We start from the raw sequence: 16,490 nt of genomic DNA on the forward strand, positions 1-16,490 counted from the left end.
TCGTTTGCTTAGTATCGTCCAGGGCATGAACACAGCTCTACTGTGTACCAAAGGACGGATGTACCTGATCTTATCAAAAGAAGCCAAACCCTGCCTTGGCCATCTTGTCTATAAAACCTGGCCCGATGGCAACACCACAATTGTTCTCTCGAATGTCAACACTGCTCCGTATGTTGTGTCATCTTGGCTATTGCCCTTCGCGGTAGACTTTGGCATGAATTCAGCCGCGGAATCCTGTTCCTTGTGTCCCGAGATGCCTTTGTGTCAGCCAGACCAAGTATCCAATAAGACTGAGGGAGGTCTCTCTCTCTGTCTGTTTCTTTGAGCGTGAAATTTATTTGGGCGACCATTGAGGGACAACTACAAGAGCAGGAAAAGTGGAAACAGGGTAACATGGCCCAATTATCATCACTGTTATTGAAATCAACAATGAAGACCCCCCATGAAACCCACCACACGAGCAGGTCCAGCACTAAGGACAAAGAGCGAAGGTGATGGACGGGGGAAAGAGAGAGCGAGTGAGAGAGATAATTTCATGTCCAACCGAAGAGATAGGGAATGATGTCACCGTGGGGCAACTGTTGGCCTTCTTTCCGCCAACAAAGGGTCATCGTGAACCTCCAACCATGGGTTTCTCCTCGCTTTCAGACCCAAGGATTGCCACAGCACGAGGCCCAACCAGTTGGGGGGTGGTTTTGTGAGGCCTGATGAGCGAATCGGACCTAGGTGGGTAGTAGGACCATGTAACCGGGTTCGGTTCCGTCATTCTATCCTTTTTCGAATGTCGAGCTGGCCGGAGGTGAAGGATAGAAGACCGTAGTAGATAGAGTGGAGGCTAAAATAGCTGCTACATCGGGAGTAGGGAGTCTTGGAGTCTCCAGAGTGAGGAGAAACCGGGGGAAAAAGCGCAGTAGTGCAAGATGTGCCATCGGGCGGGATTGAAATTCATGGGCTAATGACCGGGCACGACGGCTCTACTTCCTTTTCCGACTCTCCGTGACGAATATATATTGTTCAGATTATCTTGATATATTCCCTGTAGTACTACCTTTAGATGGCCTTGGGCTCGCCGAAAAAAAAAAAAAAAAAAAAAAAAAAAAAAAAAAAAAAAAAAAAAGATTGTGAGGCGTTTGACCCTGTAGGTCCTACAATATACTAAATATTATGGTTTTCTATATGATTCTATACAGTAAGGAGATGCTCGCATAAGGTCGTGTAATATTCAGAAGTATTTCTAGACGTTCAGGATTTACTCGGGGCACAATGCCATCACCAGGCACAATAACTATCTAGTTAGTTAAATCGCTGTATGAATCCACCAAGAGTTGAGTATCCCTCGAAGTCACCTGCCCAACACAGTTTAACGATGGAGTAAGAGAAAATGGAGTCCCCTCACTAACTACGGAGTAAAGGTGGAGATTGCTAGCCTGCGTGCCTCCAATTCCCAACTAACCCACTAGATCAGAATCTTGCCTAATTACAGCCAGACCATGATTGTAGAGAACCCACCTGATTCCCACTTAATCGCGACACTATCATCCCAGTTTGGCCCCTGCTGCTCCGTAGGAAAAGGGTAAGAAGGAATGGTGGGTTTGGGTCAAACAGACGACCACGCTATCTTTTTAGCGTCCAAGACGGCGTTTTCGCTGTGTCGGGCCAGACAGAGTTGAGGGGAGTCGAGTTGTATATACTATTTTCGGGCAATGGGCTAGAAAAGTGAATGGATCCTTGATCCTTGTATCTACATAGTATTATCTCAACGTGGTAGTCTGGTTACATTATTGTTCGTTACTCACCCGCTAGTGTTATAGTTAAGTTGACTGACAGTGTTTATCCATCATCTTCTTTATTTGCGGCTTTGATTGACCACCAACTACTAGTTAGATAATCACCGTGATCATGGTTCTGGACTCTTTAGTCCTTTGCTGCTCTTCCCTTCCTACCTTTCCTGTCTTACTGCTAGATCAACTCCTTTGTTTCTTTTCGCCGAGAAAGTATGTTGATCGTCTGATCCGGGATTTACTTCGTCGAGCCACAGCTAGTGGCAATAACTTTCGTGTGGCAGTCGCAAGGTGTCAGGTGGTTAGGGATGATCAGGGCGTGCAAAGGTCATGCTCATGGAAATATCCTCGCGACAGATTCGTAGCGCAGAAGTGGCCGCCCTTTTGGAGACATGTTCGAGCGGAATACGAGTCTTGCCAGCAAACACCTTGGGAACTCTTAGTTGGCAGTATGACATACGAGAGGAGGGAAGGTGTTCCCGATGCCGTGAAAGTTATGATATCCTGGTCTTACTCCAATCGTTGCAAAAGATCTTTGGCTAATGCAGGCGATCCTGATGAATGACGCGGGTCCCTCAGCGACGCAGGGAGTCCATCCCATCATAAGGTCCGTCACTCTCACTTCGATTTTCCATATCAAGAAGCAGAACGTGTTTTACATTGCCCCATCTATGATGCGTTAAGGATAAAAAAAAACAAACACCGCAACAGTTTTCCGCAGATGATGCTTCCATGCATGCCTAGCAGTCATGTCCATCGGCCAAAGGTTGCCGTCGAGATAAGAGACGAAAAGAAAAGTAGAACAACAGGGGAGGGAAAACAAGACAGGGATACATTCATAGATGAAGGCACAGACAAAATCGAAATGATATCTCGACTGGACCGAAGATGGATCTATACAAAACTTGGTTCCGTGGCGCCAAACGACTGCCTCCCTGGACCAGCAAACCGCATTCGTGGGGGATAACCGATGTGATACACCATCGTCCAAACATGCACATGGAGAGAGAAGAGCTACTAAAACAAATAGTGAAAAAGGTATAAGCCGAGGGCGGATGCAGAGCAATAGCTTCTGTCCTCCCACTTTCAGGTGGGCCCCATTAGCCCCAGCTGCACGTCAGAGTGTGCTTAGAAGGGAGGAGGGACCATGTCCTCAGGGCTCATCTTCTCTTGCTGCTCCATCAGTTCCTCGCCCGCGATCTCAAGGGAAACAGCAAGACCGAGCTTGGCCGTTTGCTAGAGAGAAAAAAAAGATTAGTTATTAATCTACCATTTGGAATTAAAGAGCATTGCAGGAAGTGAAGCTCACCTTGGCCTGATCGATCTCACCGGCAAAAGTAAGAGCGATGGGCATAGCTATCCGCTTCTCCAGGAGGCAGCTAACCTTTCCGGTGCTGTCGACCTGAGCACGGAAAGTGGAAGCACGGAAGTCGTACTTGGCACCAATGGCAGTAGTGCCGTCACGGCTGGGACCACCCATGAGAGCAGCAGCGGCATTAGGCGCGAACTGGAGGTTCATGTCAACACCAGCCTCAACACGCTCGGAGAGCTTCTTCCAGTAGGAGGCGGTGATGACACCCTGAGCCTGCAGCTGAGCACTGGCAATCCAGTCGGCGGTCTTGTAGCGGGCACCGTAGGAGAGAGCAGATTCAGGACGAGAGTTCATGGCCTGGCGCTGCCAGATAGCCTCAAAGCCAAGAGCCAGGTTGGGAGTAACAGACTGAAGGTAGCTTCCGACGAAGATTCCGGTAAGACCACCCTCCAAGTAAGAAGGGTTGAAAGCCTTGAGAGACGCGGAGAAGTCGTCGCCAGTGTAGTCATTATCAAGCTGCATCAAGCCCTGGCCACCGGGCATGATCTGAGTATTGGTCTTGGTGACGAACTTGGGAGTCCAACGGTAGTTGCCGACAGCAGCGAGACCTCCATCGCTTCCGAGGTTGCCTTGCATGAAGACCTAGAGTTCCAACGAGAGTTTTTTAGTCACCCACACATAATATATATCTAGAGGTAAGATATAACAATTGCACCTTACCTTTGGACTTCCGTACATGGCGGAGAAGTTGTATGGGGGCATGTTGCCGGATCCGCCCATGGAGAAAGCGTGCGACACACGGAAGAGAGGAGACATGCCGAAAACCTTGGTCAGGTCCGCCCGGAGACCGGTGAACATGAAGTTGGACAGCAGGACATCCTTCTGCACCTCCCGGGAGATGTTGTCCAAGGTGCCAGGGTTGGGAAGGCCGAGGGCGGCCCTGCGCTCGGAGAACGAGGTGTATGCATCCTTGAAGGCCGCGGCCACGGAATTGTCCGTGAGGAAGGAAGGCAAGGCTAGAGAGTCGGACATTATGAAGTCTGAGGAGATATTAAAGGTCGTTATACAGGATAGAAGAAAAATGGAGGGTGATCGTTATACGCGGTTCGACCTTGTTGGGGGAGGAGAGAGGAAAAGAGAAGAGACCTCGTTGAGACCAGCCCGGAAATTGAACCTGGAAAGGCGAAGAGCAACGTGAGGGATAACACGACGCTCTTGCTAATTGACGGGTAAGGGTTGTGTCCGACCTGCTCTGGGGGGTTGAGAGGAGGGAGGTTGAACACCAGGGCAGATGGATTGAGGGAGTGAGATGGATGAGATGGTGATGGGGAAGTTCAGTTTCCAGGCGTTCTTTCGACAGCCAGAGCTTTCGGCTTTGAAAAAAGTGACTGGCGCCTTTCCGCCCCGGCTGCGCTGGACTGTCGCTGTGCTGCGCCGTAGTTCCCTCAATTTAGTCTAGCCCGCTTCGGGCTGCGCCGGGATTGGGATCTTTAGTTTGGCCGGCGATGATATAATCCTCTAAGTTATCTAGTTCACTTGCTAACTAACTGACTAGTTCATCTCTCTCAATTGATGAAGAAGGGGAGAAAGACAAGAAGATATCCCATGACTCCCAGCATCTTCTTTTTTTTTGGTGAATTGTTGTACTCAATTTGTCTTGACTCACAAACCCTTCCCATCTCTGTTTCTCTCTCTTTCCTCGGGGACAAGCAACCAATCGGGTGTAGATCGGTCTATAGTTTATACCACCGACGGTGTACAGCTCTACTACTACTCTTACCAACTACTATCAGTTAGTTACTGACAGTTACATCAACTGATTTGACTTTGCTGCCGCCCGATTGGGCTGCCTTATTTTATTTTACCTGAGTGTCTCCTTACAAAAGCTACTTATAACTACTACCTAATCTTCCGTTGTTACTGGGACTTGCTTTTGTGCGGGGATGTACTGAGTGCCTTCCTTACGTCTCTATCGCTCTCCTACCGATACCCCTCGTCAGCCCAGCCGAAGCTTGACTCTAATCTTCCTTCTCCCCGAAGTATCCCATCCCATTTCATCCCGCCATTATTATCACTGCAGCCATGGATACCCTACTGTAAGCTCGACTCAGTCCATCTTTCCTCAATATGTTTCACTTCTTCTCTGGATCGTCGTATCGGGAACGGAGAACTTGCGATACTGCCGAATCGTTCCCGATTATCGATCTCACTTGCTCTAACGTACTCCTAGAACCGCGGACATCGTTGCCAACTCCCCGCGATTCCGGCGCAAGTCGTCCACTTTCGTCGATGCAATTCACGATCTGCCTGAAAAGGCCGATTTGGCTCCTGCGCAGCTCTACAGCACCGAATCCGGCCGACTCTTCCACTCCGGCCGCATTGTCATCATCACGGTAGGATTGCCGGCAAGAGGCAAGACGTTCGTTTGACCAATCCCATTCGTCATTGGCCCACTCCATTAATCAACCTTTGCTCAGACACATGTCAGTCGCTCTGGCACGTTACCTTCGCTGGTAAGCGCACTACTCGGCTCATGGCTCTATCGCTAGCAGAATCGAACTGACATCATCGCAGGTTGGGTGTCAAGACAAGAATATTCCACCTGGGCGATTATCGACGTGCTACCATCCCTTACGGCCAAGATATTCCTGACGACTACTTCTTTGTCAACGGTACGCGATGACCTCTATATATCCATGCAGACATACTTAGGCCCGCCTGAGTGGCTGATTGACCACCTTGCTTGGACGACCTCGCTTGCTAACGGGACATATAGCATCGGCTTCATCTGTGCTCTTAAGGCAAAAGATCGTTAAGCGATGTCGCGAAGATATATACCACTTTTTGAATCACGAGAACGGGCAGATAGCGATATACGATGCGGTCAATCCCATCGCTTCCGGTCGACGGTCACTCGCCAAGGAATTTTCCAAGCACGATATAGAGGTACTCGAAATCACCTTACCCGTAGAGTCACACATCTGCTAATCCTGCCCTCTATGGCACCAGACTCTGTTCATTGAATCGTGGTGTGACGATGAACGCATAATCGAGGAGAATGTTCGAAGGGTCAAGATATCCTCACCCGACGTACGTGTAGCTACAATGGATCCCCGAGTCTGTCGCGCATACTCACCCTTGGCAGTACGTAGGGTGGTCTTCGGAAGATGCGGTCAAACATTATTTGACCAGGATAGCTGCCCGTATCCCCCAATTCCAGACCATGGAAGAGACGGACCTCAATTACATCAAGGTATCTGCTGTATTCTGCATGACGGGGCTTCTTTCGCTAACTCCTCACCAGATGATCAACGCAGGTGAACGTTTGATTGTAAACAACAAAAGCTTTGGTTATCTCTCTAATCGGATTGTGTTCTACCTCTTGAATCTCCATATCAAATCAAGACACACATATTTCGCCAGAGTGAGTCTGCCCGTTGCGACGCATATTGGCAGGGGAGTACTTAAATGACTGACGGAAATTTGTGCGACCAGGCTGGTGTTTCACTGGAAGCAGGCTCATACAAAGCAGATGCCTCACTGTCTGAGCAAGGGGAAGAATACGCCAAAAAGATGACAGAATGCTTGCTGCAGCACAGGGAGGCTGAAAGACAGGCTATGGCCGACCAAGGGGAAAAAGACTATGAACTGAAGCCGCTGACAGTCTGGACATCTACACGACGGAGGACAGTTGAAACCGCCAAGTATCTTCATGAGAAAGGATACAAAGTACGGCAACGATCACAAATGAGCCAGTTAAACCCCGGCGTATGCGAGATGATGTCGGAACGGAAGATCCGTCAGGAGTATCCGGACGAGGTGGCGAAGCATGATCTTGACCCCTATCACCATCGTTACCCTCGAGCAGAGGTAGGTCGTGTCGTTGTTTTCGTTTAGCCATGGGAATCTCGGAACTGACTGGAATGGTAGTCCTACCATGACCTTGCGGTGCGGCTGGAGCCGATTATTCTGGAGCTTGAGCGCGAGCAGAATGATCTCTTGATCATTGCGCACGAGAGTGTACTAAGAGTTCTTTATGGATACCTGATGGCATGCAATGCAGCCGACATTCCATTCCTGGAATTCCCGCGGGACGAAATAATTGAAGTGAGGCGATTTTACAGGTCTAATGGCGTTGAACACCCCAGCTAACTGACTTACTTCAGATAATACCCGAAAGCTATCAGAACGAGGCGCGTCGAATCCACATCCCTGGTCTACCCAAAGAGATCATCCCTGGCTCACCCGAAGACATCAAGATTCCCGTCCCACCGAGTGGGATGATGACCCCGCTGGCTGGGGGACTTGGAAGCCCAAAGGAAGGCCTCGCAACGCCGCAGAGTGGCCTTCGAACTCCTCGGGAGCCCGAGAGGATCTCACAGCAGCATGTGGAAGATGTTGTCTAGAATCGCATTCCATCTTGTATATAGAACCCCGCGACCGCTTGCCCGTAGGAGTATCATCGGTACGATTGTGAACGTAGACAGTCATTAGCGCTAGCCCCCATGAAGCGTAGAAACGAAGACAATGTTATCATTTTGTTGAAGTTCGTAGTTCTCCTCGCCTTCGAGCTCCCAATCGGCGTCGTTGATGAGAACCAAGATTCCCGGTCGACTGTTCGCCCAACGTCAGTGTTCTTGCCTTGCCGTGTATTCCCATACGGTGAACGTACACATTGCCTTCCAGTATGAACAATTCCTGCCTCTGATCCTTCATGTAGTTCTTCACCAGATGACCCAGGAGGTAGCTGATAGTTGGCCGGCTGCCGTCGTCAAGAAGCGAAGGTAGCGTGACGTGGTGTTTGCGCTCATTGGCAAACAAGATCTCCAGACCTCCCCTGTTTGCGAAAGCCGAATCAGTAATGAGTGCAAACCTGGGGTGCTTGCATGATATGGGTGAGAGCCGAACGTGAACTCAACGGTGATAGCAATGGAGCCGGAGCCATCTTTGCCCAGATCAGGGGCTCCAGAATTCGTGGCCATGCTTATCTATCGAAGGAAATGTGTACAGCCGATGTCCTAGTCAATATTTAAGTGAATTGGGGTAGCCGTGGGATCGTGAAGGCTCGTGGACAAGACCTAGAAATTGCGACGAGGATGGAGATGGAGGGGTTGGCAGACGACGGGGTCCGGATTTCTCGCTGCTTATCGATAAGCCGCCCAGTTTGCCGGCACAAAAAGTCGGCTGGCTGTGCGATCCATCTGAACATGGTTGGTTGGTGACGAACAACCACGCCCCTCGCTCCTACTTCTTTGTCGGTCTGTGGCTCTATCAGCCTGCTTGATTTCCTTCGGAAACACCTGGACTTAATTGCTCGAACTTCCGACCTGGACGAGCTTCATGGTCTCCATCACGACCGAGTACATCAGCGTCGGGGGCAATAGGCATCCCGCCGCCGCTGACTGGGACGTCCAGTCAGGCGTGCTTGCCTTTGGCGCAGATAACAATGTTGCTCTCTGGGATCCCCGAGTAAGTTACTCCTCAAATATTTGCTTGGTTACTTTCAAGATGGTGGTGGTTGATGCTGATGGTGGGGCCTTGGGTGATGATGTAGGAGAGCTCGCAGCGCGGGGTCTATTCGCTTCTTGTCGGCCACACCGACAAGGTCAGTGTCGTTCGGTTCTACACATGCCCTTCCACCGGCACGAAACTTCTCTTGACTGGTTCTGTTGATCATACGGTCCGGTTATGGCGCCCCGATCCAGTAAATCCCCGCCAGTTCGTTCACGCGCATACTTTGGAAGGACATACCGGCTCAGTCAATACTATCGCCGTAGCTGAAGGATTAGACATTATCGCATCGGGCGCAGCTGATGCTAGTGTGAAGATATGGAAGATCAGCGCGCAGGGAGAGCCAAAGGGCGAACTCTTGGAATCCATTCCCATGAAGCCACGCTTCTTTCCGTTGGCTTTGGCATTGACCCCGCTCCAAACGGAGTCGAACGATAGACCTGTGGCTTTCGCGGTGGCAGGGACCACCAACATTGTGCAGATATATGCAGCAGAGAACACTCTTGTCGACCCCGATTTCAAGCTTGCGGCTGTGCTGTCCGGACACGAGGCGTGGGTGCGCTCCTTGTCTTTCACATCGGATAAGCAAAGCAAGATGGGCGATTTGCTGTTGGCCTCGGCAAGCCAAGACAAGTATGTTCGACTCTGGCGATTCCAACGTGGAGAGGTTACGCAGGCCACGCCGGCGTGTGATGATGATCCTATGCTGGGTGGCTTCGAGCCCACGCTATCGAATAAGGCGCACCAGTTCACCGCGGCGGGGACCAAATACTCTGTTACATTCGAAGCTCTCTTGTTCGGAAATGAGGATTGGATTTACACGACTGCGTGGAACCCTGACCCGGAGCGCCAGCAACTCCTCACTGCATCGGCAGACAACACATTGACCATTTGGGAACAAGATCCGGTTTCGGGAGTGTGGCTTTCTGCCGAAAGAATGGGAGAGATCAGTGTTCAGAAAGGTTCCACTACAGCTACTGGTAGTACTGGTGGGTTCTGGATTGGTCTTTGGGCCCCAGACGGCAAGCAAGTCGTGAGTCTGGGCCGCACTGGAAGCTGGCGCTCGTGGAAGTATGATGCGGAAACCGATATGTGGGCGCAATCCTTGGGTATCTCAGGGCATGTGCGGGCATCCAACGGGGTCCAATGGGAGCCTACTGGAGGATATCTCCTGTCGACAAGTGCGGATCAAACGACACGTCTGCATGCTCAGTGGCTGCGTGATGGACTGAAGTCATGGCATGAATTTTCACGACCTCAGATTCATGGATACGATTTGAATTGCGTGGATACCCTGGGCCCGGCTCGGTTCGTGTCCGGCGCGGAAGAAAAGCTACTGCGAGTATTTAACGAGCCTGCGCCTATCGCACAGCTCCTAGAGAAGCTTTCGGGGTTCAAGCAGACGACCGAAGGGGCATTACCGGACACGGCACAGATTCCCGTCCTAGGACTGTCTAACCAGGCCCCGGCCGATGATGCGCCTACAGGTGAAGATGGAGTAGAGGGCGAGGAAGTTGGCAAAGCTCAGGCCAATCAGGCGCTTTTGGCGGAATCGGAGCAACCGCCATTGGAAGACCAGCTCGCTCGCTACACATTATGGCCAGAGCATGAGAAGCTGTATGGTCACGGGTACGAGATCTCAGCCGTGGCTGTCAGCCACGACCGCACACTTATTGCCACCGCTTGCAAGGCGAGCTCGATTGATCATGCCGTGGTGCGTCTGTACGACACGTCAGACTGGCACGAGATTCGTCCATCTCTTGCCGCGCACACCTTGACCATTACTAGTCTCGCCTTCTCCAGTGACGACCAGTACCTTCTGAGTGTCGGACGTGACCGGCAATGGGCTGTTTACGAACGCAGCGAACAGGACCCCTCTACTTTCTCCCTTCTAATTTCGAACCCGAAGGGTCATTCCCGAATGATCCTCGATGCCGCATGGGCACCTGCGTCGGGAAAGCCCATCTTCGCAACCGCCGGCCGGGACAAGTCAGTGAAGCTGTGGCAGAAGACCGAAGGCTCCTTTGAGTGCAAATCCACCATCCCGCTGACAACGCCTGTCACTGCACTGGCGTTCCTTCCGCAGATATATAGCAACTCCTTCTTCGTGGCCACGGGCGAGGAAAGCGGAGCAGTGTCTGTCTACCGAGTCGCAGTCGACAGCCTGGAAGCCAGCCAATTGTCAAGCATCGATAAGCTTGCATCTCCTTCGAAGGCGATCACGCAGCTGTCCTGGCGGCCGGTACCGGATGTAGATACACGGGATTTTGCACTGGCGGTAGCAAGTGAGGACACTTCAATTCGGATATATAGTTTCTCGGACATGGTCTCATAACCAAAAAGGCCGTATATGTACAGAACCAAAAACTAAATGGGCAGAAAACCGAAGTTATAATACCATGGGTTGAAATCGTGCACAAATGTTGAAAGCCCGGACTCCTTAAATGTTGAATATATCCCTTCCGGGTCCTGGAATCCTTCTAGAAACACAAATAGTTGAATGATGCTCCGAACCCCTGCTATGCATATCCAGTATAGTGGTTGTTGAACCAATCATGTTGAACGATGCCAAAGAAAGAACTTAATAAGAGCAGATGAAACAGGTGAAAAAGCGGATGGGATTGAGGAGAGGCGCACTCGCATGTCATCACGCAGCAGGCCGCTTTTCCAAGCCATACCCGCCCAAACCCTCCAGCGACGGGTAAGTCTTAGCCTGACTGGTGAACCCATTTCTCGGACCCCTAGAATGCAAGTCCTCTTTGAGCCAATTCAGCACAAGCTCACCGAGCTGACTATTTTCGGAGGTCTCCTTAACCTCTTCGCGGAACTTCTCAATGGGACCCCACTGACGCACGCTTCCCAAATGCATATGGACTAGATGCGTAGGCCACAGCGACAAGTTATCCAAGATATGGGTCGCATAGACGATAGTACAGGGTCTGGTCTCAGTCTCACGCTTAAGAAAGGCCAGGAAATTGGAGCGAGAGAGGAGGTCCAAATCGACAGTGATTTCATCCAGAAGGAGGACTTGCCAGGGCCGGAGGAGGCCCATAGCTAGCTGGACGCGGCGACGTTCGCCGTCCGAAACGGCATGCATGCGCCAGCGGAGATCGATGTCTAGGATGTCGACGAGTTCATCCCGGCGGTCAGGGTATGCGTTGCCGCCGACGGAGGCGAGGAGGGTAGGGACGTCGATGTCGGTGCGGACGATGTTGTTGAGAACCCATTCCATGCCGAGGTAGGTTACGCCTTCCAGGCCGTCCTTGAAGGGGTCTTTGCCTGCTACGGTGATGGTGTCTGTAGGAGCTAGACGTTTGCCTGCTAGGAGGCGGAGGAGGGTGGTCTTGCCTGCGCCATTGGCTGTTGAGGGTGGTTTAGAAGTTAGTTTGGTTAATACGTGCTGAGGCAATGAGTTGGACATACCTCCAATAAGTAGGGTTCGACTGCCGGCGGGGGCTTGGAGATTGACGTCGGTCAAGCCGGGAGAACCGTCGGGGAACTTGAAGGATAGGTTCTTGACCTCAATTGAGGGGGAAGGGGCGTTGTTGTCTGTCATGATGAGAGATGCGAAGAGCGCAAACAAAGATGAGGGGAAAGTCAAGTGATAGAAGAATAGCAGAATGCTCTTATCTATCTAGTAGTGTGAGTTACTCCAGTCGACGTCGTTGTATCTAATTAATAGCAACCGATTTAAACGAAGATCTATAATCAAAAAGGCATAGAAACGAAGACTGCAAATTCGTCAAGACTCAACGAGAGAAGAAAAAGAAAGGAAGAAGAGGAAATGGAAGAGAAGCGATAAGACCCGATGAGGTAATAATGGATCGCGATGGCGGGGGAATTTGCGCCGGGAATTTTTCCAGAGCCGCACCGCCAGGATTACCTCCCTTCGAGCCCATCAGCTCGCGGTCTTCTTCGCCAGATGGTATTGTCGAGGCAAAGATGCTAATTAGGTCCTGTTTCAACCCTCCATGCGACCATTTCTCCGACGCTTTACGTCTCTCAAACGCCCCTCCGTCATGAAGCCGCTCATCGCTGTCGTTGGTGCCACAGGCACGGGCAAGTCAAAGGTGAGAGCGTTTACCCAGCCCGGGATCCTGGAATTTCCTTCCTTTTGTAAGAGACTGCTTACTGACGGTTGCAGTTAGCTTGCAGTCGACCTAGCCTCGCGATTTAACGGGGAGATCATCAATGGCGATGCCATGCAAATGTATCGCGGTCTCCCTATCATCACCAACCAGATCCCCGTCGAGGAGCGAAACGGTATCCCGCATCACTTGATCAGCTGCGTTGAGCTCGAGGAACAGCCGTGGTTTGTCGGCAGATTCAGAAGCGAAAGTCTCCGACTCATTGACGACATTCACGCCAGAGGGAAAACTCCCGTCTTGGTCGGTGGTACCCATTACTATACACAGGCCGTCTTGTTTAAAGACCAGCTACTTGGCGAGGATGCTACTGCAGACGATGTGCAGGAGGAAGCCGTAAATCAATTAACGGAAGATAACGACCCGAAATCCTCGACTAAATGGCCCATCCTCGACGCTCCCACTGAGGTGGTTCTACAAAAACTGAGAGAGGTCGATCCCGTCATGGCGGATCGATGGCACCCGAACGAAGCACGCAAAATCCGTCGCTCCCTAGAGATATATTTCCAGACCGGCAGGCCCGCGTCGGAAATTTACGCGGAGCAACAGCGGACAAAGCAGGCGGCCCTGATTCGGGATGACTCCCTTACAGGTGCCGGTCACTTGCGATTCCCGACGATGATATTCTGGGTGCACTCGGAGAAGGAGACGCTGAACAGTCGACTGGACAAGCGGGTTGATGCAATGCTAGAGCAAGGGTTGATGACAGAAGCCAGGCAGATGTCGGATTACCTTCAGGAAAAGAAAGCTCAGGGCGTCTCCGTTGACCAGAGCCGCGGCGTATGGGTGTCTATCGGATACAAGGAGCTAGCACCCTATTTCGAAGCACTATATGCCGGCTCGGCGGATGAGGCCGAGCTAGAGACCCTCAAGAAATCCGGCATTGAGTCGATCAAGACTGCAACGCGGCAGTATGCCATGTCTCAAATCAAATGGATCAGAAACAAGTTATGGCAGGCCCTTGCAGATGCGAGTTCGACCAATCGTCTCTACCTCCTTGACAGCACTAATGTCGACGCATGGGAGCAGAATATTACTGAGCCGTCCGAACGTCTTGTCCGTGCTCTGCTGGAGGATCAACCCACTCCCGATCCGAAGTCACTGTCAGAACTCGCAAGGACGGTCTTGGGCGCCAAGGAGGCGCAGCCACATAAGGAGTCGGGATCCGTCACCAAGTGCAGGACTTGTGACATCTGCCACAAGACCATGATGGGCGATGAGCAATGGCATATACACATCAACGGCTCGGTCCATAGGAGAGCTCTCAAGAGCGCCGCCAAACGGGCTGCGCGTGACGAATATCTACGAAAGCGACAAAAGCTGCTACACGAGGGTGAGGAGAAGGGCTCTGAATCTCCCGCGGAGCCAGATGTACAAGCCCCTCCGTCCTCTTAAACCAGATAGACAGACAAATAGAAGTCTCAAATTAATTGTCAATAGCACCGAGGTGCCTTGCGTCTCAATGTAAATGCATCTGTGAGACCCGTGGGTAACCATGTACAGAGATTCTTCCGCGCAGTGCATGCTAGTAGACCATCTGCATGTTTGCTTTCACACCGTACATGTATGCAGAAAGCAGGTGCGGTCAAGAAGACAACAAGACAACGCTGACCGACAGCCAGATGACATCATCTGAAGAAGCCCCTAACTTCTGGCTGTGTTTGGCATAGGGCTTGGTGTTTGGGGCAGCGAATAGATGTCAGACATAAAGCATTCATTTGCAATGATTGCACAGCACATACTTGTCACAGCACCGTCTAGGTCCAGTGACCAAGTCGATCCAGCCGATGCCGCAAGCGAGTTCCCATGCATCAAGCCAAGAGGCAAGCATATCCCTATCTGTTGATAGCAGCCTTATCATTCTTGCGCAACTGGGTGGACACCGAGCTTCTCTTTCACTGGAGGAGTAGCCCACAGACGCAGAATCATTGGAAATAAAGAAGTCAATGACTGAGCGTTTGTATGGCTCAAGATTTGGACCTCCAGGCCGAAAATGCTGGTGAGATAATATCGCCAGTTCCACTCTCCTCCACCCTGAAGACTTCAATAAGCGACGATTTCTCCCGTTTGCGTATTCTCCATGTGCCTTCCTCTTGAATGGTAGTTTTAAGCCCTGTATCAGTCAGTTTAGATCCTGCTTCTTTCTTTTAATTCGGGCGAAAAGATTGATTGTATACGCACATTCAAGGAACGTGGCAGCGAAGTTAATGCAGATATTTCCGTCCCAAGTCGACCGGCCAAGCTTCTTGACTTTTCCGGGTATGGCAGCAGTCTCGAGCTCCTCAAGACGATGAACAATACCATGTTGGTCCCGAAAGCCGACAACGATCTTGGGTACCCCGAGTAAGAATGACTGGGCCCAGAATTTCAGGAGCTTCCTTTCGTATTTCACCATGTCCCGGTCATTTCTAATCTCGGCGGAGGTTTTCAGTTCTACCCAATGGATGGGATCTTCCTTGCGCTCAGGTTTGCAATCCCAGACTGTGAACAGGATGCGTTAGAACATGATATATGCGCTGTGGCACGTGGTTGTGACGGAGTGGTGGGTGGCCTTTTGACATACTCGCATCTACCTCCCCACCAATGACTAGGCGTGCGCGGCCGATTGCAGTGCGCACCACTGAACAATACTGGGCATTGTTGTTCACAATGAGTTCCTCTCGGTTTTCAATCTCTCTGCGTGGAGTCGGATCCCACGGTTCATTAAGCACCGACAGAGTCTCAAATTTATACCCTGACTCGGTCAATGACGTTTCTAACCGTAAGGGAAAGAGAGCTCTTACCCCAGTAGGCCATCAGATCCTGGGATGCCATTCCCGGAGGCATTCGTTGATTTTTCTGAATTCGTTTCTGCTCATTCTTGTAGCTGTTGTTCTCTTCGATAAATCTGGACGGTAATTAGAGTCAGGAGCCAGTAGATATAGCAGGCTAGCATAAACCAACATTGTTCCCTGGAAGCACATTAGCAAAGAGTCCCTAAATCGATGGCTAATTGACATACCTGGAAGCAGGTAGCGTTCATTTCGAAGCTGTACGCAAATCAATAGCTGAAGCAGAAGAACGACAAATCGAGAATACACACCCATTTAAGTTATCAAAAGGAGCTGCAAGGATCTAGACAAATCCAACATAAGCATATCTTTTGATCCCATACGACTGAACACATTATAGGCGGGGTCTACCTTGGTCATCATGCCTCTCCAGGTGATAATATCAGCTTCACATTTCTTCTGCGTTTCTTGTTCCAGGGCTATGACTGTCTCGAGCAGAGCATCTAGATGCTCATCGGCTGAATCATCCAGCTTTTGAAATGACTCGAATCCGCGGTTCAGGTCCGCGGGAAGGCATGGCGGATAGTAGTATTTCATCGATGAATCTCCGAGATGGAACTTATGCTCATCATCATAAGAGAAACATGCAATCTCCTGGACAAGGGTTAAGGGTTGACTTTGAGCATTCGGAATGAATTATACTAAGCTTACCTTTGGACGTCGAATGGCAGCGCTAGCTCCGTAGAAGCGGCCAATGGGCTGAATATCAAAGGCCTTGCGATCCATTATTTTGAGAGATTGCCCGGATATGATGGTGACTGGATGCGAATGCGCGGAAAGGTTACTCTATGTACTCTTTCTGCCGTGCGCGCGCGCCTTTCACGAGATTATACCAGGGATTCAGACCATATGAACTAAAGTCTCAAAGGCGTCCTGCTGTTGCTTGGGAAGGAAAGAATCAGTGGTAAGA

General features: G+C 50.8%; 6 protein-coding genes across 6 annotated transcripts; 3 read left to right on the plus strand and 3 right to left on the minus strand.

Annotated features, from left to right (window-relative positions):
• Window positions 1-2,909: 2,909 nt before the first annotated feature.
• An15g00190 (uncharacterized protein) lies at window positions 2,910-4,125 on the minus strand (the record flags this gene model as incomplete). The annotated part of the gene is made up of 3 exons (XM_001396521.3): window positions 2,910-3,017; window positions 3,091-3,735; window positions 3,814-4,125. The coding sequence occupies 3 exons, from the start codon at window positions 4,123-4,125 to the stop codon at window positions 2,910-2,912; spliced, it is 1,065 nt and encodes a 354-aa protein (XP_001396558.1).
• Window positions 4,126-5,175: 1,050 nt separating this feature from the next.
• An15g00200 (uncharacterized protein) lies at window positions 5,176-7,499 on the plus strand (the record flags this gene model as incomplete). Its single annotated transcript, XM_001396522.3, has 11 exons — window positions 5,176-5,189; window positions 5,324-5,512; window positions 5,571-5,606; window positions 5,668-5,765; window positions 5,870-6,039; window positions 6,103-6,183; window positions 6,239-6,346; window positions 6,398-6,517; window positions 6,589-6,963; window positions 7,024-7,200; window positions 7,260-7,499. The coding sequence occupies 11 exons, from the start codon at window positions 5,176-5,178 to the stop codon at window positions 7,497-7,499; spliced, it is 1,608 nt and encodes a 535-aa protein (XP_001396559.1).
• A 934-nt stretch (window positions 7,500-8,433) lies between these two features.
• Window positions 8,434-10,939, plus strand: An15g00210 (uncharacterized protein; the record flags this gene model as incomplete). Its single annotated transcript, XM_001396523.3, has 2 exons — window positions 8,434-8,562; window positions 8,648-10,939. 2 exons carry the CDS (start codon window positions 8,434-8,436, stop codon window positions 10,937-10,939), a joined length of 2,421 nt encoding a protein of 806 aa, XP_001396560.1.
• A 312-nt stretch (window positions 10,940-11,251) lies between these two features.
• An15g00220 (uncharacterized protein) lies at window positions 11,252-12,160 on the minus strand (the record flags this gene model as incomplete). The annotated part of the gene is made up of 2 exons (XM_001396524.1): window positions 11,252-11,964; window positions 12,028-12,160. 2 exons carry the CDS (start codon window positions 12,158-12,160, stop codon window positions 11,252-11,254), a joined length of 846 nt encoding a protein of 281 aa, XP_001396561.1.
• A 415-nt stretch (window positions 12,161-12,575) lies between these two features.
• Window positions 12,576-14,144, plus strand: An15g00230 (uncharacterized protein; the record flags this gene model as incomplete). The annotated part of the gene is made up of 2 exons (XM_001396525.1): window positions 12,576-12,674; window positions 12,753-14,144. 2 exons carry the CDS (start codon window positions 12,576-12,578, stop codon window positions 14,142-14,144), a joined length of 1,491 nt encoding a protein of 496 aa, XP_001396562.1.
• Window positions 14,145-14,716: 572 nt separating this feature from the next.
• An15g00240 (uncharacterized protein) lies at window positions 14,717-16,306 on the minus strand (the record flags this gene model as incomplete). The annotated part of the gene is made up of 9 exons (XM_001396526.3): window positions 14,717-14,862; window positions 14,931-15,230; window positions 15,313-15,483; window positions 15,533-15,636; window positions 15,693-15,700; window positions 15,751-15,778; window positions 15,832-15,863; window positions 15,932-16,174; window positions 16,232-16,306. The coding sequence occupies 9 exons, from the start codon at window positions 16,304-16,306 to the stop codon at window positions 14,717-14,719; spliced, it is 1,107 nt and encodes a 368-aa protein (XP_001396563.1).
• Window positions 16,307-16,490: the final 184 nt, after the last annotated feature.

The sequence above is a fragment of the Aspergillus niger genome, assembly GCF_000002855.4.
Source record: "Aspergillus niger supercontig An15".
In the NCBI taxonomy this organism is placed as follows: domain Eukaryota; kingdom Fungi; phylum Ascomycota; class Eurotiomycetes; order Eurotiales; family Aspergillaceae; genus Aspergillus; species Aspergillus niger.